The 25,094-nt window shown below is 38.8% G+C and overlaps 1 protein-coding gene across 5 annotated transcripts in view; it reads left to right on the forward strand.

Annotated features, from left to right (window-relative positions):
- Positions 1-25,094, forward strand: part of ANKRD55 (ankyrin repeat domain 55) — a 514,150-nt gene that overhangs the window by 438,828 nt on the left and 50,228 nt on the right. For all 5 annotated transcript variants that reach the window (XM_053907354.1, XM_053907355.1, XM_053907353.1 and 2 more), the window contains 3 exons: positions 6,513-6,635; positions 18,382-18,512; positions 22,658-22,767. In XM_053907354.1, the coding sequence (XP_053763329.1) occupies positions 6,513-6,635; positions 18,382-18,512; positions 22,658-22,767 (364 nt within the window). The remainder of the gene's footprint in view (positions 1-6,512; positions 6,636-18,381; positions 18,513-22,657; positions 22,768-25,094) is intronic.

Here is a 25,094-nt window from a genome sequence, read left to right on the forward strand (position 1 = left end):
AGGTAAGCCAAGAAGGAAGGAAAGAAGAGTTCATGTATTGCTGGTTTATTTAGATCTTCTGCATATAAATGGTTTTGTGACCTTCAGTAGAAAAAAAATTTCTTCTCTTTTAGATTCATTAAGGACCATCATTCATCCTTCTCCTTATACTTACTATTTCTACATCACCCTTTCTCATTTTCACAGGATTTCTTTGTATAGTCTTAAGTTTACAGCTAATTATTTTCATTGACCACAACTTAAATTGGCTATTTCTACACATCCTCTGCATAAACCCCTTCATTTCCTGTTTCTTAATGGCTCAGTGGTTGAGTATGACAACTCAAGGCTAGAAGGAACTCTGAAGTAGGTTTTCTTCTGCCTCATACATCTTCCTGTTCCCTTGTGCTATGCCTCATGCTGCTGAATTCCTTCTACAGTACACTTCTTTGGTGGCTATCCAGCCAGCATTGGCCATCTTCAGTGTCAGGAAACTCACTACCTCTTGAGGTGGCCCATAATATTTTTACAGTGCTTTAACATTTAAAATACCCTTTTCTCTGTCATTGTCACTCACTGCTATTTCTAACTGCTGGGGTTCCATGAAACAATTTAACCATAAAATTCTTTGCTTAAAAACTTGTTTGATGGGAATGCAAGCTGGTGCAGCCACTCTGGAAAACAGTATGGAGGTTCCTCAAAAAATTAAAAATAGAACTACCCTACGACCTAGCAATTGCACTATGAGATATTTATCCAAGGGATACGGGTGTGCTGTTTTGAAGGGGCAAATGCACCCCAATGTTTATAGCAGCACTATCAACCATAGCCAAAGTATGGAAAGAGCCCAAATGTCCATCGATGGATGAATGGATAAAGAAGATGTGGTATGTATATATATAGATAGATAGATAGATAGATAGATAGATATAGAATGGAGTGTTAGTCGGCAATCAAAAAGAATGAAATCTCACCATTTGCAACTATGTGGATGGAACTGGAGGGTATTATGCTAAGTGAAATTAGTCAGAGAAAGATAAATATCATATGACTTCACTCATATGAGGACTTTAAGAGACAAAACAGATGAACATAAGGGAAGGGAAACAAAAATAATATAAGAACAGGGAGGGGGACAAATCATAAGAAACTCATAAATATGGAGAACAAACAGAGGGTTACTGGAGGGGTTGTGGGAGGGGGGAAGGGCTAAATGGATAAGGGGCATTAAGGAATCTACTCCTGAAATCATTGCTGCACTATATGCTAACTAATTTGGATGCAAATTAAAAAAAAAAAAAAAAACTTGTTTGAAAAACAGCTCTATTTACAACAGCATCAAAAAATAAAATAAAATATTTAGGAATACACTTAACCAAGGATGCTAAAGACTTACACACTGAAAACTACAAAACATTGCTGAAAGGAATTAAAGAAGACACTAATAAATGGGAAGACATCCTGCATTTCATGGATTAGAAGATAATATTGTTGAGATGTCAGTGCTACCCAAAGAAATCCACAGATTCAATGCAATCTTGATCAAAATTCCAATTATACTAGATAGAAAAATATTAGATAAGGAAAGAAGAGAAAGAAGAATTTATTGTTTACGTAGATCTTCTGCATATAAATGGTTTTGTGACCTTCAGTCAAAAATTTTTTTCTATTTTTGTAGAAACAGAAAAATCAATCCTAAAAAGCCATGTGGAATCTCAAGGAGTCCCAAACAGCCAAAATAATCTTACAAAAGAAAAATAAAGTTGGAGGTTTCAACACTTCCAGATTTCAAAATATACTACAAAGCTACAGTAATCAAAACTCTGTAGTACTAACATAAAGTCAGGCATATAGATCCATGTAACAGAACTGTGAGCCTAAAAATAATCCCAGACATATAAATCAACTGATTTTCAACAAGGGTGCCATGACCATTCAATGGGGAAGAATAGTGCTGGAATAATTGGATAGTCATACATAAAAGAAGAAAAATCAGACCCTTACCTTAACACCATATACAAAAATTAACTCAAAATCAATGAAAGATACAAACATAAGACCTAAAACTATAAAAATCTTAGAAAAAATTATAGGGGAAAAGCTCTGTGACATTAAATTTGACAGTGATTTCTTGGATATGATGACAAATGTATAGACAACAAAAGAAAAAGTAGACAAGTTGAACTACATCAGAGTTAAAAGCTTTTGCGTATCAAGGGACATGATCGGCAGAATGAAAAGGCAATCCACAGAATGAGAGAAGATATATGTAAATCATAAATTGATAAGGGGTTAATATCCAGAATGTATAAAGAATTTTTATAACTTAACGCCAAAACACAAACAACCTGATTAAAAAATGGACAAAGGACTTAAGGAGATATTTCTCCAAGGAAGATATACAGATAGCCAATAAGTACATGAAAAGATATTCAAAGTGACTAATAATTGGGACATGCAAATCAAAATCATGAGATATCACCTCACAACCATTAGACTATGTACTATTAAAACAAACACATCAAACGATAACAGGAAATAACAAGTGTCAGTAAGATCATAAGAATATTAGAAACCTTCTGTGGTGCTGGCAGGAATATAAAATGGTGCAGCCACTGTGGGAAACATTATGACGGTTCTTAAAAATTGTTTAATAAAATTATCATATGATCCAGCAACTCCACTTTTAAGTTTATACCCAAAAGAATTGAAATCAGGGTTTCAAAGAGATATTTGAGTAAGCATATTCATGATAACATTATTTGCAATAGCCAAAAGGTAGAAACAGCCCAAATATCCATCAGTGGATAAATTAATAAACTACATGTGGTCTAAACATAGAGTATTATTCAACCTTGAAAAAGAAGGAAATTATGACACATGCTACAACATGGATCAACCTTGGGACATTATGCTAAGTAAAATAAGCGAGTCACAAAAGCACAAACACTGTCAATTCCACTTGTATGAGATTCCTAGAGTAGTCACATTCACAGAAAGTGAATGGTAAAAGTGGAATGGTAGTACAGGGGCTGGTATGAGAGATGAGTCAGGAGTTACTATTTTAATGGGTACAGAGTTTGAATTCTGGAAGATGAAAAGAGTTCTGGAAATGATTGATGGTGATGGTTGCACAACACTGTGAATGTACATAATGACCCTGAACTGCACATTTAAAAAGGGTTGAAATGGAGGGTACCTGGGTGGCTCTGTCAGTTGAGCATCTGATTTTGACTCAGTCATGATTTCACTGTTCTGAGTTCGAGTCCCACATCAGGTGAGCTCCGCTTCTCTCCTTCTCTCTCTCTGTCCCTCTCTCGCTCTCTCTCTCTCTCTCTCAAAACAAACAAAAAACATTGAAATGGTAAATTCTTTGTTACATATTTTTCACCACAATTTTTTAATTAAAAAAATCTTCAAATATCTGAAGGCTGCTATCATGACCCATTGGAATAATCTCTGGTGTAAAGACATCTATTTCTTCAATTGTTCCTCAAGTGACATGAATGAAATCCATACATACCCCATTCTGGTCACTCTGAATGTTCTCCAACCACTAATAGCCCATTTAATCCACACACAGGCCATAGATCTCAACATGACACTGACCAGTTAAGAACAGAAAAGCCTATCACCTCCTTCAATCTGTTTGCTAAACGATTAATAATACAGCCAAAGCTCCTACTAGTTCATCACACTGTTCATTCCTACAAAGCAAACTATGAAGCTAAACCCCTAAGTTCTTAACTGATGTGCCATTGCTAAAACCTTTTTAGCTCTTAGAATTCTTTCAGTGATTAAAAGGAAAAAGCAAATACACAAACTATGCAAACTGACAAACAAAAAAAGAATTTATTGGCACGTTTAAATTTAATGGTGGGGACTTGAAGTGTGGCTTGATTCAGGAGTTCAAATGATGTCACCAGGTCTCAATTATTTCCTTCTTTTTGTAGAACTCTGCTTTGCTCCTTGTGTTTTCTTTATTCTTAGATAGTCTCTACACCCATAAGATGCCTCCCAGTCTCTCACAAGTTCATGGGTGGTGGAATAAAGTAACAGTATTGCTCCCAGCAATTCTGATCAAAGCATATTGCCATCCATGGCCTCTGATTGGGTCACGTTCCTGAACCAACAATCTCTGTGGCCAGATAATGCTGGTGCTGAGTTACTTATTTCTAGGTCATGTGTTCTGCCCCTGATCAGGGATGTTGTCAACTCCACTGAATCAGCCCATGGTCCAAAAGTGGAGAGGAGCTGATCCCTAGAGAATGCTCAGGTTAAGGTCACCTGTATGCTGAGGGGGTTTTGAGCAACAATAACTGTAAAGTCAGCCACCCTTTAATAAGTCCAACTGAGTGTTTTAAAACTAGGATACATTGCCCTGTGTTTATTCCTATTAAATACAATCTTATTAGAATCCTCTTGGAAAGTTATTTTGGGGATTCTAATTCTATCAAGCAGTGAATTCCTTGTTTCTCTCAACTGTACGTGCTCAACAGTATGATGAATGTGCCTTACAGATTTGATTGCACTCAATATTGAACAGATTATAATCATGTGTATATATGTATTATAAACATGTTATATAAGATATAAACATGCTGTTAACACAGAGCTTCACAGCCCAACACCAAGATCTTCTTTCTGAGGTGACATTACCAGCATCTTTGGATGTGGTCATATAACCAGATACCAGGCCCATCATTGTCCTCAAGTGTGAGCCCTATTTTGGGGCCCAAAGACATCATTATCAACCTTTAAAAAATTCCTAGACTCCTAGGAGGGCTTCCAGTAGAGTAAATGTTCTGTGCAAAGTATGAATTCTTTATCTAGCCATCATCAAAAAGAGGCCTTCTTCTCTATTTGTTCCAGATTTCTCATATTTCCTAAACACAAACACACACATGCACAAAACAAAAGTAGTAGTAGCAAAGTATATATAGTGTCTACTACATGCTATTCTCTGTTCTAAAAGCACATAGGATTAAGTATTAATTCACTTATTCCTGACGACAACTTTATGACATAGGTGGTTGTCGTCATCATCATCATCATCATCATCTCCATTTTAGAAACAAGGAAACAGGCCCAGAGCGGGTAATTTCCCAAATTCACAGAGCTAGTTAGTAAAAACCAGGACTTGAACCCAAGCTGTGTGGCTGCAGAGTTCTTATGGCAGAGGGGACATTTGACCCTGACATCTCTCATCTCCTATTTCCAGCCCCCAGGCAAATGCGCAGGTGAGCCTGCTTTAAAAACACCACCACCTACAACAAATTTACTGTGGATAAATTAGGGAACCACTCACTTTACAAAGCAGCTTGTTGTCGTAAGTGAACCATTTGCAATAACAAGCTCCATCTGGGACAGGTCAACTGGTTAAAAAATCACTAATCACTTCCCAGAGGTACTGGGGCAGAGAAACCCAGCCAATAGGTTAGGATCACTGCCAACTAAAGATATATTAGAACTGTAAAGTATTTCTGGTGCAATGTCCACATTCATAGAAAAAACACAATTTAAAAAACTTTTCTTACATATATTTTCCCTGAATAATGGCTATGTATGGGGGGAAATTGTAAAAGTAGAAGGACTCTGCATAGCACCTCACTAAAGCTCCCAGCCCTTACGGTGCTCCCCTAGGGTCACTTGACCCACAGTTCTGTTGTCACTTTTGGCAGTACTATTAGTTGGTTCAATTGGTTTAGTCTTGCACAAAGGTATAGTACAGGTGGCTACCAAATTCAAAGCAATTGCATACAGGTCTCTTCTTTCTGGAAACAGCATGTCATGTAACCCCAGCTGATTCAAATGAAGAAGTTTGCGGCAGAGATGCGGCAGGGTGGCGAGAATGGTGTTTGTTACCAAAGAGAGCCCACCAGGAGCTGGTTCTGGGGAGGAGGAACATCCTGGTGGGAGAGCAGCAGCTACTATTAGACACTACACCAGGGAAAGGCAGAAAGAAATTCCCTACCTCTTTCCCTTCTCCCTACCAGTCTCTTGCCAGTGTCTCCTATGGGCAAGCCAAAGAGGGAGGGTACCTGGGTGAAGTAGTCAGCAAGCATCAGCCCTCAGGGAACACAGCTGAGGGGAATAGAGTGGAGAGGATGTCAGAAGAACAGAAAATAATGCAATATCTCTATCAGAGGTAGGTAAACTGATTCACTGAGTTTAACAAATTTATCATGTTTCAGATCAGAGGGGAGCCTAGAACCAACATGAGGGTCCCATTTTCCTTTCTAGTCTCACTGATTTTGAGAAGCCTGAAGGCCTGGAAAGAGTCAGAAAATCTCAGAGGACATCTAATCCCTCAGACTCCTTCCCAATATATGGTAATGTTACAACATGACCCACAGGGGTCTACCTTTCTTCAGAACCTCAATAGGTTGCTTATAAGAGGATGACTCAGGCTCCTGCTCAGATTCATTAAAGAAGTTTTCATGAGTCACTTGTATGTGCGATGTTGTGGGTGTTGTTATTCTTTCAGTGAATTTGCTACACACACTAAGTGTATCTCTTTTTGATTCATGAAGGTGACTCATCTGAGGAAGTTGACCTGACCATGGTTTATCAGGCAGCTTCTAATGGAGATGTCAATGCTCTGACCTCAGTAATTCGTGAAGACCCTTCCATCCTAGAATGCTGTGACAGTGAAGGTGAGCTATTTATGCATTTTTGAAGCCTGCAGAATGTTCTTCTCTATTCTTTTAGAGATGGTCTTCAGAGGTGAGCACTGTTAAAATTACATCTAACAGGCCATTTGGTACTGGAGGGACAAGGAGTGGCTTGTCTTTAAATGATGGTCTTGGACACAAATCTTCCAATTTTTTTTACACCACTTCATATAATGAATCTAGTTGATTTAGATTTATTTTCAACTTATTTGTATGAATGACTAAAGTAGACACACCAAGTAGTTAAAAAAGGAATATAGAAAGAGGGCTATTTTTGGTAGCAGTGGATGTTGGGAAAGTATGACTATTAAAGCCAGAAGCAAAGACCTGCTTCTCAGAAGATGGAGTAGATGTACTTGTTTCTCTATTCCTCCTGCTAAATATAACTAAAAATCCTGGATGTTGTATATAATATAAACATAAGAACACTCCCGAAGGTGGAGAGAAAATGACAGACCAGCTGGGACCATGTGACCCAAGGAATAACACTGTGGTAAGTTTCTTAGGTTTTCTTTTTTGCCTCTTATATCCCAACTTGGAGTTGAAGAATCCAACAGCTCAGAAGGGCCAACAGTCACAGACCAAAAAAAAAAACAAAAACAAAAAAAACAACAAAGCCCCAACAAAAGCCTGCCCTCTAGCCAAAGAACCAGGAAAGGTACCACATAGCAACACAGAAAACTTGTAGACAGTAATGAGTCTACTCCAACCAAACATCACACAAAAAACAGACAAATGAGAACCTGTGGCTTTAGGCTTATTATTCCAGCAAAGACCTAGTAGAGATCTTGGACCTCTACCCCAACTAGTGAGCCTCCCTCCCCCTAGTTGCCAGTACTCCCACCCAGTAATGAAGAATCTTCTCCCTCAAATGTCAATGGAAGCTAAATAGGGAACTTGGACCTGGCAATAATGAGGTCACAATTACATACCTTCTCCCCCTTTGGAGCATTGTCAGGGAAAGCCAGCTAAAATAGAGGGTTTAAGTAAGATTAAGCAACTCAACACAATATTCCAAATGTCCAGATTTCAATAAAAAACAATTTGTTATATCAAGAAACAGGAAGATCTCAAACTGAATGAAAAAAGATAATCAATAGATACAAAACTGAGATAATAGATGTTAGAATTACCTGACAGATTTTGAAGAGGTCATGAAAAAAAAAAATACTTCAATGAACAATTACAAACATGCTTGAAACAAATGAAGAAATAGGAAGCTTAAACAAAGAAATAGATGATATAAAGAAGAACTAAATGGAAAATATTTAAACTGAAAAATAAAATAATCACAATTAAAAACTCCGTAAATAAACTCAGCAGCAGAGTGAGGAAGCAGAGGGAAAGGATCAACAAACTTAAAAATAGAATGATAGAAATGAGCCAATCTGAACAACTGAAAGAAAATAGGCTAAAAAAAAAAAAAAAAGAGCATCAGGGACTTGTGGGACTATAACAAAAGTGTTTGGGTTTTTTTTTAATGTTTATTTATTTTTGAGAGAGAGTGCAAGTGGGGAAGGAGCAGAGAGAGAGGGAGACAGAGGATCCAAAGTGGGCTCTGTGCTGACAGCAGAGAGCCCAGTGCAGGTCTCCAACTCATAAACCGTGAGATCATGACCTGAGCCAAAGACAGATGCTCAACCGACTGCCACCCAGGCACCCCATAATAAAAAGTTCTATCATTGTTTTTTCTCTTAGTACTTGTGTCATTAATGACTTTTAACCAGTGTACCTGTCCCATGAAGAGCTTGAGAATCCCTTATCATGACAGCAAAATGTTTTGTAAAGTGAGTAGTTGTCCCTAACTTATCAATAGTAGTTTTTTTGTTTATTTGTTTGCTTGTTTCTTTTTAAAGGAGATTTACTTGTACATCTGCTTCATGGCTAATAATGGGAAGTGAGGAGAGACAAATGTTTGATACTACTTTTGTGATAAGTGCAAGAGCCAGACTGTTTGGGTTCAATCCTAGCTTGTCCTGCCTATGAGTGGAAGTGAAAATATATCTTAGAATTTGTGTGACACAGGCAAAGCAATGCTGAAGGAAATGTATGACACTAAATACATTCATTAGAAAAGAGGAAAAATATCAGTCAATAATGTAAGTTCTTACCCCAAGAACTTAAAAAAAGAACAAAATAAACCCAAAGGAAAGAACTAATAAAGAAAGAATAGAAATAAGGGTAATTGAAAATAGACAACAGTAAAGAAAATCACTGAAGCAAGGAACTGATTCTTTGAAAAGATCAATAAAATTGACAAAATTCTAGCAATAAAAAAACAGACAAAAAATGAAAGAAGTCACAAATGACCACTGTCAGGAGTGAAACCAAAGATATCACTATAGACCCTGCAGACATCTAACCAATAAAAAGGAATTACAAAAAACAAACAAACAAACAAAACCTCTACACCCATATATTTAACTATTTGGATTAAATGGGTCGATTCTTCCATAAAGATAAACTACCACAACTTATCCAATAGGAAATAGACTATTTGAATGCCTCTACAAATATTAAGGAAAGTACATTCATTATTTTTAAATTCCCAGAAAAAGAAATGTTCGGGCCTAGATAGTTTCCCTAGAAACTCCTACAAAGTTTTAAATAATAGTTAACACCAATTGTAAATAATCTCTCCCAGAACATATGGGAAGGAAACTCTTTTCAGTTATATTTATAAAGCTAGTATTACCCTGATATTAAAACCAGATGATATAAAAGATGATGTAAAAAATTAACCTACAGACTGATCCTCCTCATGAATGTAGATAAAGAAAGCCTTAGTAAAATATTAGCAAATATAATTCAGTAATATATAACAAGATTTATATACCATGACCAAGTGGGATTTGTTGTAGGGATGTGAGGTTCAATATTTCAAAATCAATCAATGTAATCCACCATATTAACCAGCTAAAGAAGAAAAATCACACAATTATACCCATGAATGCAGAAAAGTATTTGACAAAATTTTACATACATTTATGATTAAAAACTCTCAGAAAAATAGGAATAGAGGGGAAATTCCTCAATTTGATAGAGTATCTATAAAACAAAAACAAAAAAACCAAAAAGCTAGAGCTAACATTTTACCTAATGGTAAAAAAGTCTGAATGCTTTACACCTAAGATCAGGAACAAAGTAAAAATGTCCACTCTTATATTCAGCATAGTGGTGAAAGTTCTAGCCAGTACAAAAAGGCAAGAAAAGATAATAAAGGCGTATCTATTTAAAATGAAAAACTAATAATGTCTCTTTTTGCACAGCTTGATTTTACACATAGAAAATACTAAGGAGGCTACCAAGAAAAACTTCTACAACTGAGTTCAGGATACAGGTCACAGGATATAAAATCAATCCAGAAAAACAAATTATATTCCTGTATACCAGAAATGAACACATGGAATCCACAATTAAAATTAAAATGCTATTTAAAATCACTCAACAAAGAATAGTTAGGTGTGAATATAACAAAATACATGTAAGACTTGTATACTGGAAATTATAAAATGCCAGTGAAAGAAATCAAAGGAGATCTAAATAAATGGAGAGATATGCCATGCTCATGGATTAAAAGACTGAAGATAGCAAATATGCAGTGCTTTTCAAATTCATGTGCAGATTTAATGCAATTTCTATCAAATCCCAGCAAGATTTTTTGTAGATATATACAAAATTATCTAAAATTTATATAAAAAGGCAAAGGAAGTAGTATAGTTAAATCAATTTTGAAAAAGAATAAAGCAAGCAGGAGATCTTGGGAAGATGGAGGAGTATGAGGAAACTGAGCTCACCCCATCCCACATTTATAACTAGATATCATCCATATCCAAGTCAATAAACTGGAGAATGATCCAAAGACTGGCAGAACAAATTTAAAAACCAAATATAGAGAAGAAACTGCACCTGAAAGTTTAGGAAGATCAGAAAGGGGGAAGGAAGCTCCCTGCAGGAGGGAGGGAGTTGTGCACTGCAGGGAGAGGGCAGAGAAACAGGCCCTTGCACCAAGGTGATCACATGAGGAAGACTGATACCCATAATGTTTTTTCTTCAAAAACTAGAAGGGCTGAATTCTGTGAGTTTTTAAAAACAGTGGGACTTGGAGCCTGGAGCTTTAAAAGTCAGCTGACTCAGCTCTGGGTGAGCTGGGAGAGTGAATGATAGCTGGGTTTCTGCCCTTAAAGAGATAGTGGACTACATGGAGAGACAACAAAAAAACTGGAATTTACATAACACCAGGACACATGGGAGACAGATCTGTTCATACTGATTTCTGAGCACACTGGGGGACTTCTCTGAAAATGAGGGACTTGCAGGCACCATTTTCCTCCCCTGCCCCCCAGCATAAACACAGAGCCACCTGGGGGAGGTGGGGCTGCACGGACATTTATAGCCTTGGCCCAGGCTCAAGGCAAATTTTGTTAAAAGTACACACATGCCCCACCCAGCCACCAGGTGAACAACTGCTATCTAGAGCCCTGCCCAGCAACAGCACAGCACCCAGCCACATGCCCCCTGCCATGTATTGCAGAGCTTGCAGCCACCACAGCAGTTGAGGTGATCCAGCATAGGCCTAGTGGCCCAACACAAATTTTGCTAATACTGCCACCCTGCTCCCAAGTTCCCCAGGGAGCATGCACCCTCAGAGCTGCTCTGCCTGGGTCCACTAACATCACAGAGAGCTAGCACGGTCCACAGCCGGCAGAGTCAGTGCAGACAACTGTACTGAAAGGAAAAGTGACTCAGATGCAATAGCAAGGCATAAGCAGCACACATAGGATACTCTCCTGAAGTGCCAGGTCTTGATGAACAGGGGACACTACACTGCAGGGCACTCCAGGACCTCCTTTTCATAAAGTTACTACTTTCAATAACAAAAGACATAGCTGACATTCTTAAGACACAGAAACAGACACAGAGAGGTAGACAAAATGAGGAGACAGAGAAATTCATCCCAACTGAAAGAACAGAACAGGGCCAAAGCCAGAGATCTAAATGAAACATTTTTAAGTAAAATGCCTGATAGAGAATTTAAAGCAATAATCATAAGAATACTCAGTGACTCCATTAAACATAGTAACATTTGTATTACAGGAACCCCAGAAGAAGAAGAGAGAAAAGGGGGCAGAAATTTTCTTTGAAGAAATAATAGCTGAAAACTTTCCTTATCAGTGAAGAAAGGAGATATTTATATCTAGGAAGCATAGAGAATTCCCATCAAAATCAACAAACTAAGATGTATGATAACATTTACAAAATATAGTGATAAAGAAAAAATCTTAAAAACAGCAAGACAGAAGAAGTCAGTAACCTACATGGAAAAGCCCAAAAGGCTCATGGGAGATTTCTCAACAGAAACTTTGCAAGACAGAAGGGAATGGCATAATATGTTCAAAGTGCTGAATCTGCAGCCAACAATACTCTATCCAGCAGGCTATCATTGAGAACAGAAGAAGAGGAGGAGGATAGGAAGATGGCGGCATAGGAGGACGCTGGGCTCACCGCGCGTCCTGCTGATCACTTAGATTCCACCTACACCTGCCTAAATAACCCAGAAAACCGCCAGAGGATTAGCAGAACGGAGTCTCCGGAGCCAAGCACAGACGAGAGGCCCACGGAAGAGGGTAGGAAGGGTGGCGAGGCGGTGCGCGCTCCACGGACTGGCGGGAGGGAGCCGGGGCGGAGGGGCAGCCTGCCAGCCAAGCAGAGCCCCCGAGTCTGGCTGGCAAAAGCGGAGGGGCCGGATGGAGTGTGTTCCGACAGCAAGCACGATTTAGCATCTGGGAGGTCATAAGTTAACAGCTCTGCTCAGAAAGCGCGAAGGCTGGAGGACAAATGGAGGGAGAGCTGCTGAGCCCCCGGACGGCAGAGCTCAGTTTGGTGGGGAACAAAGGCGCTCGCCAGCGCCAGCTCCCTCGCCCATCCCCCAGCCAAAATCCCAAAGGGAACCAGTTCCTGCCAGGGAACTTGCTCGCTCCGCGCAAACACCCAACTCTGTGCTTCTGCGGAGCCAAACCTCCGGCAGCGGATCTGACTCCCTCCCGCTGCCACAGGGCCCCTCCTGAAGTGGATCACCTAAGGAGAAGGGAGCTAAGCCTGCCTCTCCTGCCCCCGTGCACCTTGCCTACCCACCCCAGCTAATATGCCAGATCCCCAGCACCACAAGCCTGGAAGTGTGCAAGTAGCCCAGATGGGCCACACCACCCCACAGTGAATCCCGCCCCTAGGAGAGGGGAAGAGAAGGCACACACCAGTCTGACTGTGGCCCCAGCGGTGGGCTGGGGGCAGACATCAGGTTGGACTGCGGCCCCGCCCACCAACTCCAGTTATACACCACAGCACAGGGGAAGTGCCCTGCAGGTCCTCACCACTCCAGGGACTCTCCAAAATGACCAAACGGAAGAATTCCCCTCAGAAGAATCTCCAGGAAATAACAACAGCTAATGAACTGATCAAAAAGGATTTAAATAATATAACAGAAAGTGAATTTAGAATAATAGTCATAAAATTAATCGCTGGGCTTGAAAACAGTATAGAGGACAGCAGAGAATCTCTTGCTACAGAGATCAAGGGACTAAGGAACAGTCACGAGGAGCTGAAAAACGCTTTAAACGAAATGCAAAACAAAATGGAAACGACGACAGCTCGGCTTGAAGAGGCAGAGGAGAGAATAGGTGAACTAGAAGATAAAGTTATGGAAAAAGAGGAAGCTGAGAGAAAGAGAGATAAAAAAATCCAGGAGTATGAGGGCAAAATTAGAGAACTAAGTGATACACTAAAAAGAAATAGTATACGCATAATTGGTATCCCAGAGGAGGAAGAGAGAGGTGTACTTGAAGGTGCTGAAGGTGTACTTGAAGAAATCATAGCTGAGAACTTCCCTGAACTGGGGAAGGAAAAAGGCATTGAAATCCAAGAGGCACAGAGAACTCCCTTCAGACGTAACTTGAATCGATCTTCTGCATGACATATCATAGTGAAACTGGCAAAATACAAGGATAAAGAGAAAATTCTGAAAGCAGCAAGAGAACAGAAGAAGAGATAAAGCATTTCCGAGACAAAACCTTTCATGATCACTAAACCAGCCCTGCAAGAAATATTAAAGGTGACTCTAAATGAAAAAGAGACCAAAAGTGACAGTATAAAGGCAGGAAACACAAAAGCAGTAAGTGAATATTTCTGTAAAAAAAAAAAGTAAAAAAACTCACAAAAACAAAGGATGTAAAATATAGTAACATATATCTAAAAGGGGGAGGAGAAGGGAAAAGAATGGATTTAAACTTAAATGACCATCAAATTAATATAGACTGCTATATGATATGCATAAGAGGTTATAAACAAACCTATATATCAAACCATATATCAAAAGCCACTAATAAACATACAAAGTATAAAGAGAAACAAATCCAAATATATCACTAAAGAAAATCAGCAAAACATGAGAGAAAGACCAGAAAAGATCAGAGAAAATCTTCAGAAACAACTACAAAACAAGAAATAAAAAGGCAATAAATACATATCTATCAATAATTACTTTGAATGTAAATGGACTAAACACTGCAATCAAAAGACATAGGGCAATAGAATGGATAAAAAAAACACACAAGACCCATCTATATGTTGCCTACAAGAGACTTTTCAGACCTAAAGACACCTGCAGAGTGAAAAATGAGGGGATGGAGAAACATCTATCATGCAAATAGATGTGAAAAGAAAGCCAAAGTAGCAGTACATATATCAGACAAACTAGACCTTAAAACAACGATTGGGGGCACCTGAGTGTCTCAGTCAGTTAAGCGTCCAACTTCAGCTCAGGACATGATCTCACAATTCATGGGTTCGAACCCCAGATTGGGCTCTGTGCTGACAGCTCAGGGCCTAGAGCCTGCTTCGGATTCTGTGTCTCCTTCTCTCTCTGCCGCTCCCCCACTCACACACTGTCTCTCTCTGTCTCTCAAAAATAAATATTAAATGAATAAATAAATAAATAAATAACTGTAACAACAGATAAAGGACACTATATAATAATAAAAGGAACAAGCCAACAAGAAGATGAAACAATTATAAGTAAGTATTTACACACCCAACATAGGAGCAACCAAATACATAAGACAGTTACTAACAAACAGAAAGGAACTGATTGATAATAATACAATAATACTAGGGGATGTTAACCCCACTTACATCAATGGACAGATCATCTAAACAGAAAATAGGAAATAACGGCTTTGAATGACACACTGGACCAGATGGATTTAACAGATATACTTAGAACATTACATTCTAAAACAGCAGAATACCCATTCTTTTCAAGTGCACATGTAACATTCTCCAGAAAAGATCACATATTAGGCCAAAAAACAAGTCTTAACAAATTCAAGAAAAAGTCATACCATATGTCTTTTCTGACCCCAATGCTATGAAACTAGAAATCAACCACTAGAAAAAATCTGGAAGGACCAGAAATACATGGCAGTTAGTTAAATAACATGCTATTTTTTTTAATAACATGCTATTAAACAATGAATGGGTCAACCAGGAAATATAAGAAGAAATTAAACAGTACATGGAAACAAATGAAAATTAAAACACAGTGGTCCAAAGCCTTTGGGATGCAGCAAAAATGGTTGCTATAAGTAGCAACACAGGTCTACCTCAAGAAGCAAGAAAAATCTCAAATAAACAACCTAACCCTACATCTAAGGGAGCTAGAAAAAGAATAATAAACAAAACCTAAAGCCACTAGAAGGAAGGAGAGGATAATAATAAAGATTAGAGAAGAAATAAATGATATAGAAACTAAAAAAAAAAAAAGACAATAGAACAAATCAATAAAACCAGGAACTGATTCTTTGAAAAATAAATAAATAAATTGATAAACCTCTAACCAGACTTACCAAGAAAGAATGTGAAAATAGTCAAGTAAAATAATAAATGAGAGAGGAGAATAACAACAAACACCTCAGAAATACAAACAATTGTAAGAGAATATTATGAAAAACTATATGCCGACAATTTGAACAACACAGAAGAAATAGATAAATTCCTAGAAACATATAAACTACCAAAACTATAACAGAAAGAAACAGAAAATTTGAACAAACCAATAACCAGCAAAGAAATGGAATTAGTAATCAAAAAACTCCCAACAAACAAATATCTAGGACCAGAGGGCTTCACAGGCAAATTCTACCAGACATTTAAAGAAAAGTTAATACCTATTCTTCTCAAATTGTTCCCAAAAATAGTAAAGGAAAGAAAACTTCCAAATTAATTCTATGAAGCCAGCATTATACTGATACCAAAACTGGATAAAGACACCATTAAAAAAAAGAGAACTACAGGCCAGTATCCCTCATGAACATAGATGCAAAAATCTTTAATAAAATACTAGCAAACCTAATTCAATAACATGTTAAAAAAAATCATCCATAATCAAGTAGATTTATTCCTGGGTTGCAAGGATGGTTCAATATGCACAAATCAATCAACATGACACATCACATACAATAAGAGAAAGAATAAGAACCGTATGATCATTTCAGTAAGATTCAGGAAAAGAATTTGACAAAGTACAATCCCCATTCATGATAAAAACCCTCAACAAAGTAGGTTTAGAGGGAACATACTTCAACATAATGAAGGCCATCTGTGAAAAACCCACAGCTAACATTGTCCTCAATGGGGGAAAACTGAGACCTTTTCCCCTAAGGTTAGGAATAAGACAAGGATGTCCATTCTCACCACTTCTATTCAACATACTACTGGAAGTCCCAGCTACAATGATCAGAAGAGTAAAAGAAGTAAGGTATCCAAATCAGTAAGGAAGAAGTAAAACTTTTATTATTTGCAGATGACGCAATACTATATATAGAGAGAAAACCCAATAGACTCCACCAAAAAACTTCTAGAACTGATACATGATTCAGTAAAGTCACAGGATGCAAAATCAATGTGCAGAAGTCTATTGAATTTCTCTACGACAATAATGAACAGCAGAAAGAGAAATTAAGATAGCAATCCCACTTACAATTGCATCAAAAACCATAAAATACCTAAGAATAAACCTAACCAAAGAGGTGAAAGACCTATACTCTGAAAATTATAAAACACTGATGAAAGAAATTAAAGATGACACAAAGAAATGGAAAGACATTCCATGCTCATGGACTAGAAGAACAAACATTGTTAAATGTCCATACTATCCAATGTAATTGATACATTTAATGCAATCCCTATCAAAACACCAACAGCATTTTTCAGAGAACCAGAACAAACAACTGTAAAATTTGTATGGAACCACAAAAGACCCTAAATAACCAAAGCAATCTTAAAAAAGAAAAGCATAGTTGGGGGCATCACAATTCTGGAGATGGAGATTAAAGAGTACACTCCTCATGATGAGCACCAGGTCATATACAGAAGTGTTGAATCACTGTATCGTACACCTGAAACTAATATTATACTGTATGTTAACTAACTGGAATTAAAAATGTTAAAAAAAAAAAGAATAAACTGAGAGGAATCAGTCTTGCAAAATTCAAGACCTATTATGTGGCTACAGAAATCAAGACTATGTGGTAATGGCTGAGGGACAGACATAGATTAATGGAAAAGAACAAAGAATTCAGAAATAGACTCACACAAATATACTCAACTGATCTCTGACAAAGGTGCAAATGTAATTCAGTGGAAGAAAGCCTCTTCAACAAACCGTGCTAGAGCAATTCAACACCCTTGAAAACAAAGAAAGAAAGAGGGAGAGAGGGAGGGAGAGATGGAAGAGGGAAGGAAGGAGAGAAGAGAGAGAGGAAGAAATAAAGAAGGAACTGTTGCCACTATTCAAGACATAGTGCTTCATTGCTGCTTTTACCCAAAGAGTATTAGAAAGGAGAGATTTGTAGAGAAACTGGGTTGCCAGCTGTAATCTTGCAATGAGAACAGCAGCCCCACAATTTGTCCATTTCGAGTACCTTGTAGCACACTCTAAGAATATGTTATCAATGAAAAGCATGTAAACAAGTCTCAGCTTGGCAAAGGATTGTGTCCGAGGTTTGGTTTCTTCACCTGAAGAGTGTGAAGCATCTGGATTCTGCCTCACCAGGCTGGCTTGTTCCAACAGGTCTATGAGTTAATCAGAATGTGTAATTTCATCTGTTTTTCTTCAGAAAGAAAACCCACAAAGAACCAGATGCCTTGGCCTATATTACTAACCAAAACAGAGAAGTGTTTCAATAAAGATGGACCCTTTTCTAAAGAATGTGTGCAACCCAAGGCTAGGCAACCATCACTGCCCTTTATCATCTACCATCTCTAATAAAAATATGCTGCACCTGTCTGCCTGGCTGGAGTTGCCTTCCAGACACTTCCAGATTCTACATTGTTCAAACCAGGTTAGGAAAAACCTGTCATGTCCTAAATGGTGCTGATTCTCATGGTAGTAATGAGGATTTTTTAATCATTGGCACAAATTGTTTTAATCAATGAATTACTGCAAAATTACAGAAGATTTAATACAGCCAGAAAGAAAATACATAGTTTACATAAACGTAGCAACAATCATCTTCATTTCTCTTCAGTCTCATATAGTTCAACAGCTGGATTTGTGTTGTGGGCAGTTCCTTTATTTGCAAAGAGCATAATAAGTGAACAGGCAAATAAAGCCTGCTAATAAATTTCAGAAGTCAAATATTTTTATAAAGACTGTTGAAATGTCTCATTCCAGGATGTACACCCTTGATGCATGCAGTTTCTGGACGTCAAGTGGACACAGTGAAGCTGTTGTTGAAGATGGGGGCCAATATTAACATGCAGGATGCTTATGGCCGCACAAGTCTATGCCTGGCAACCTATCTGGTACTGATTATATCTGTGGTGTCTGTCAAGGAGTGGGGAGGGCTTAGTGTGTTGTCATGGTGTCCCCTTGCAGAAAAGTATTCTTGGACTTATGCTAATGGAAATAAAACTTGAAGCTTTGCTCCAATCATCTCTGACACTTATAGCACTACTAAGAGCTAGTTTTGTGGATCTAAGACATTTTGGATCTTCCTAACAATCTTCTAAGATAGAGGTGATTTTGCCATTAGAAAAATATTATTGAGGTACCTGGATGGCCCAGTCAGTTAGGCATCTGCCTCTTGATTTTAGCTCAGGTCAAGATCTCACAGTTCGTGGGATCAAGCCCCACATCTGGCTTCATGCTGACAGTGCAGAGTCTGCTTGGGATTCTCTCTCCCCTCTCTCTCTGCCCCTTCCCCCATTCTTTCTCCCCCCATCTCTCTCAAAATAAGTAAATAAAAATTTTTTTTAAAGAAAAATATTATTTTCCATTTTAACATCAGAATTTGCCTTGCAGCATTTCTGGACTTACTTGGTACTCTTTTTAAGAACCCACTCCACTAATACCCTGAGTGGGTGGTAGCATTTGAAGCTGCAGGTAACATTGTGGGGTAGGATCAGCTAAGTGGAAGCTAGAGGATGAGAAATATAGGGAATGCTGGGAAATATTGGGGGTAGGAGTAGGGGAGAAATACCAGACTATTCAGGGGCAATACCAAGCATAAGACTCAACCCACAATCAGTACTCAATTTAAAAATTGTTGGGGCACCTGGGTGGCTCAGTCGGTTAAGCGTCTGACTCTTGATTTCAGCTCAGGTCATGTTCTCATGGTTTGTGAGTTAAAGCCCTGTGTCAGACTCTGTGCTGACAGCATTGAGCCTGCTTGGGATCCTCTCTCTCCCTCTCTCTGTGCCCCTCCCCCTACCTCCTCTCTGTCTCTCAAAATAAATAAATAAACAAATAAACAAACAAATAAATAAATAAAAATTGTATAGAGCCAGTCCTCATCAAGAGATTTCAGTTTAGCATTTCCCAACATTGGGTAAGCTTGGTAAGCCTTACTGAAAACGTTAAAGCCCCTCTCTTTTCAAATCCTCCCTGCATTCCTTCTAGGAAACCCCAGAGCTACTTTGAGTCTATGTCAAGCAAGTTCTTCTTAGTGCCACACGTGGGTCATCATTCTCCTTCACCTCTAATGAGGCTCCCAGAAATCTTCACCATAACTACTGTTGCAGCCAAAGCAGATTCTTGGATTTGCTCTTGCTGCCCACTGACAGTGGTGGATTCATCCTGGGCAAGCCCCACGGTGTCCTGAAACTGCCTTGCTGAAATAGGACTCTTCCCTTTCCCAAATACCACACCTTCCTGCCACAATCTAACATAGATTGCATGAGGTATTGCCCAATTATCACAGAGATTTTTTTTTTAGCAACTACTTTTCCTTTTTCTATTTGCATGCCCTCTTTCTCTAGGACTTAGATTTAAACTGGAAAGAATTTTTTTGAAGTGTTGGAATACTTGTTTCAAATGTACTTTCCAGGAGTATACACTAGCCCTCCTGAGTCACACACTGGGAGCAGACGGGGTAGTGGATGGGAAGGAGATGTCTATGCAGACAAACCTCCTGGGCAATTTTTATACCCACCCAAGTTTGAAAACCATTGGTCTATGACTAGTAGGTGAAGTGTCATATCTCGGAGAGACACAGGAATGCCCTCCCAGGCCCCTTCCCTTTTGCACATGTCTTAATAATTGCTCCTGCTATGGCTTTTTACAGCAAGTATCCTGTAGATCACAGTGAATAGTGAGCCTAGAGAGGTGCCACCTTTGCAGACAAGTCTTTCTAGGAATGCATTCAAAGGAGCTACATGAAGGAAGTGTGCTTGCATGACAGCATGTGGCATCACCCTCTTATTGATGCCCCCACTTCTTTGTGGCAACCCAAGCAAGGACCCCTCCCTATTCCTTCTGAGGTCCCCTGAGAAGGGGGTGGGTGGTCCTGGGGATTGCACTGTGGAGCCCACCAACCCCTTCTGGCAATGTTTGAATTCAAGTATTGAAGAGAAACTTGGCAAAGGGCGTACTTAGCAATTTAGTGTCCATCACAGCTCCAAACTCAGTATACACATACACTTAGCATGGATGTGTAACCTTAGACACATCACCTCACCGTTTTGTGTCTCCTTCCTCATTTGTAAAATTTAGTGAAAATAATATCCTACACTTATCACAATTGAAGGAGAAACACATGCGGAATCATCCAGCACATAGTAAATAAAAAAATGTACTTGTTGATTCTGAATAGTGACCCCTGGTTTCAAGTGTATTCAGTGACTTTTCTGATTTCTTTTCTGAAGAAAAAAAGAAAACCACATACACATAGTTCCAGGAAATGTTGCAAGATGATAAAAATGTTTCAAACCCTCCCCCATCAGGAGATTTGTTTTCCAATAAGTGTAAAACTTAGGCAACTCTAAAATTTGTCCAGCATGCCTTTCTTTTGGGTTTCTTTGTCATATTTTTTCCTTTTAATCAGAGATCTTGATGACTTGGACATTAGAAACTAAAACCAGATTTAATACATTAGTAAATTATAACTTAAGACTGAAAAACATTTGCTTCTACTTAAGGCTTATATATTATTGGTCAATTCAAAACCATATTCAATATTATAACCTATGAATGTGCTTTTATTAAAATATTTTTTCCAGACTTTCCAGAACCAAAAAGTTCTTTTCTTATTATCTTTCTTCTCCATTCATTTAGTAACATTTTGATTTTCATTGCTTTCAGTATTTTTTTATTTTTTATTTTTTAATGTGTATTCATTTTTGAGAGAAAGAGACAGAGTGTGATTGAGGGAGGGGCAAACAGAGAAGGGAGACACAGAATCCAAAGCAGTCTTCAGGCTCTGAGCTGTCAGCACAGAGCCCAACACGGGGCTTGAATTCACAAACGGTGAGATCATGACCTGAGCTGAAGCTGGACACTTAACTGAGCCACCCAGGAGCCCCCCATTGCTTCCAGTATTGTGAGAGAAAATCTTCAGTCATTTTTCTCTTCTGATGGGGTAGTTTTGAAGTTTAGCTATAAAGGAATGAAGGCAGGACAGAGAGTTATATATATTATTTTTTGTAATAATTGTTTCATCTACTTATATATCTAATTATAACTGAAGGAGTAACCCCAATGGTTCTGGATGAATGTAGGAAGCATTCTGCTTGGCCAAACTTGGTTATCAGTAGGGCTGGGTCAGTTACTTAAAGGAGCAGAGAACAGAAAGGGAGGGAGGACTAGCCTGTGATTATATCTGCCCTTTGAAATGAGAGATAGTGGGGAAATGACCCAGCTGTAAGTGCTAACCAAGAAGGGGACAAGCATGAGATGTAGCAATACCACTCTCAATCTGGAGAATTAGTCGACAGCAGGGAGTTCACACAAAGTTTCTTAGGGAATTCATAGTGGGTGAAGCCCAGCAACAGGGAACCCTTAGAGGGTCCTGGTGATACCCCCATATTCAGTATCAGACATATCAGTCAACAAGATGGGTCCCAGAAGGGTCCCAGCCATTGGATTATGGCTTAGACTAGGATTCTAGACATTGGGAGGGAGACTGACTAGAATAAGAAAAATATTATCCTTGTGGTTACTGGAAAGAGAACTTGGAAAAGAGGACCAAAGCCTGTTTATCAGATATAGATAAACTGAGGCACAGAGTGGAGGCTGGGACTCAAGAATGATATAGGACTACAGTTTTTGGAATTGGACCATGGCACCCAGGTCAGACCACTGACAAGCATGATTTGAAGCTAAGCCTACAGAATGCGAGGTTAGAACTACCACATGCCATATTGATCCCTAGGAACTGCGTATAAAAGTGGAATATCAGCAAGTAAGAAATGGGGAATGGGAGACGGAAGAGAGAGTCTAGGAATCCATCTATACCTGACAGGGTAAAGGTCCTCCAGAATACTCAGGAACCCATATATCAAGGTCTGCAGCTTTCCACTGAAGTTGAGGTTGTGATCCTTAACCACTTCAAATCAAACAAAACATATTTTTAGCCGCACCAAAGAAAAAAGAGAAAGAAAACTGGAGAGAGTTTGTTGGTCTGTTATACCAGGCTGTGTTATATAATGACACAGTTGCTCTTATATTTCAGGGTTGGCTAGAAGGTTGTGTGAGTCTGCTCAGGAATGGTGCCAAGCACAATATCCCGGATAAAAATGGCCGTCTGCCACTGCATGCTGCCACTGCTGAGCCCGATGTGAGGTAAGTAGCCAGGTTCACACAATCCTCACACTTGGAGAGACTTAACTTGGATTAGAAGGTCACCTAATCAACCCTCTGAGGTGAATAAAGAAAAAGCCCATCCATTTTTTTTTTTTACGTTGCAGCAGATAGGACCTCATCTCAGTGAATCAAAATATCCTGGAAGAATCTTAAACTCTAATCTCATTCCTCTCCTGTTTAATAAATTAAAAAGAAAAACCCTTTCTCCTACACTCTGATTTAAGAAATGCTATTTTTCATCATCTGAATTCACATATTCATCCAATCAGTCATTTATTGATTCAGTCACTGTCTAGTGCTTATCATGGACCAAGTGCTCCTCTAGGCCCCAGTGGTTGCCAGTAAGCACAACAGCGTCTCTGACCTCACAGAGGTTACATTCTAGTGAAGCAGCTAAGCAGCACTCTAGTAAACAAATAAATAGGGTAATTTTAAAATAAATAGGATAATTTCAAATAGTGGGGAGGGGAGTGGAAGAGCACTGACTGGGCAGAAAGATTAATGTCTCAAGTCAGAGTCACGCCAACATTTATGGGTTGGAAGGAGGCAAGGGACTCAGCAAAGGAGAGAGACAGGGGAACCAGTGGGTTAGAAGGAAAACCAGGCCTGTGAGCTTCTGGGAGCTGTGTGAAGAAATATACACAAATAAGTTGGATGATCAAGAAGGTCACATTTTTGTAAGACAATTGAGCAACAAAGGAAAAAGTTTTGTCCAGACCAAGTGTAGCTTCCCCAATCCTCTGTGTCTAAAAGTCCTTGGTGTCCAATCTTTTGAAAGCCCCTTGGAGCAGCCAATAATAGCATTTCCCAGTGTGGTATCAGCAACATTCTGGGCACTTCCTTAACCTCCATAGCACAGAACATGCCTCTGACAGGAATTTAGCATTCCCCAGAGCTAGGCACAGGCCAGCACCACAGTGGGTGCCTCATTATCTGGGAGCCTCATCCTCTAGACCCTGAATTCAGAACTAACATGAGGGGCTCTGTGGGGGTTCATGAGACCAAGGCCTCTTCCAAGTTGAGAGGTATCAGGATTTCTTCATTTCATTCTGTTTTACACCAAAAGGGTTTGGGAAATTCCAGAACTATTCCCAACCAAGCATTGCCTCTTATTATCATTGGATTATATCCAGGAATAATAGAAAACTAGGATTTACTCAAAGCCCAACAAAACAAGGAAGTTTAGAGAAGAAACAGCAAGCTCAGAGCTAACAATCAATAGACATCATAAAGAGATGACTCCCTTTTGATGAATTGGGATAAAGAAAGAATGACTTTTCTAGACAATCCACAAAAATATTTAGTCACAAAATCATACTGTTATCCCAAGAATAACCTTTCAAATATATGTTTAAAATGTACCTTTAAGACTATTCTACCTTGATTTACTCTACTTGGTTTACCAGCCTCACTGAGTGGTCATTTCAAAATCTGCCTGATTCTGGAAGGTAAATACCGGCTTTTGTTATGGTGACTATAACTTTTGTAACAAATAAAACCCAAAGCTTCAGTTTTTTAACACAATAAAAGCTTTGTCCCAGTTAGGTGTTCCTGGATTGGAGGGTGGCTCCCCTCCATATGGTAACTCAGAGACCTAAGTTTCTTCCATCTTGTGGCTTCTCTTTGTTCAGTCTGGGGATGGGGAAAGAGTAGTATGAAGAAGTCTCCCCACCTTATTTCTTTAAAATCTCAGCTTTTGATTCAATTCACTTCTGCTCACATTCTTTTAATAAAGACTAGTCATTTACCACACTGGTCATGTACCACCCTGTGTTTAAGGAGTACTTGGGAATATAGAATCCACCTCCCAACCATGACTCCAACCTAAGAAAAGGGTTCATGAATTTTGCTGAAAAGCTGTCTCTGTCATCAGGCCATTGCACCTGAGGGGTGAACTAAGACTTCTCAGTCAAAAGCATGCTTGATGTTAATTTGGCCAATTGATTAGGCTCATCATTTCAAATCACTACAGTGATAAATTAAAAACCAATCCAACTGTATTTCCTCTTTTGTGGACATATTAGTCTATTTCATATTATGCCCAGCAGTGCCCCTAGACTCTCTAGGATCTACATTACATCACTATAACTGAGATAACACAGAGTTGTGGTTTCCCCTTTTCTTGAAATTATACCTAATGACCCAGCCACCACCTTCAGAAAAGCTAAAGCCAGAAAAATAAACATCCTTCTGTGTGCTGATGATATGGTTTTATTGTCCTAAATGGACATTTAGCTGATTCTGGAAGATAAAATCCTCCTTTATTTATGATAATACTAGCTGTGGCAACTAGGAAAACCCAAAGA

This window comes from Panthera pardus, unplaced genomic scaffold (assembly GCF_024362965.1).
Source record: "Panthera pardus isolate Hobbes unplaced genomic scaffold, ASM2436296v1 HiC_scaffold_2, whole genome shotgun sequence".
NCBI lineage: Eukaryota > Metazoa > Chordata > Mammalia > Carnivora > Felidae > Panthera > Panthera pardus.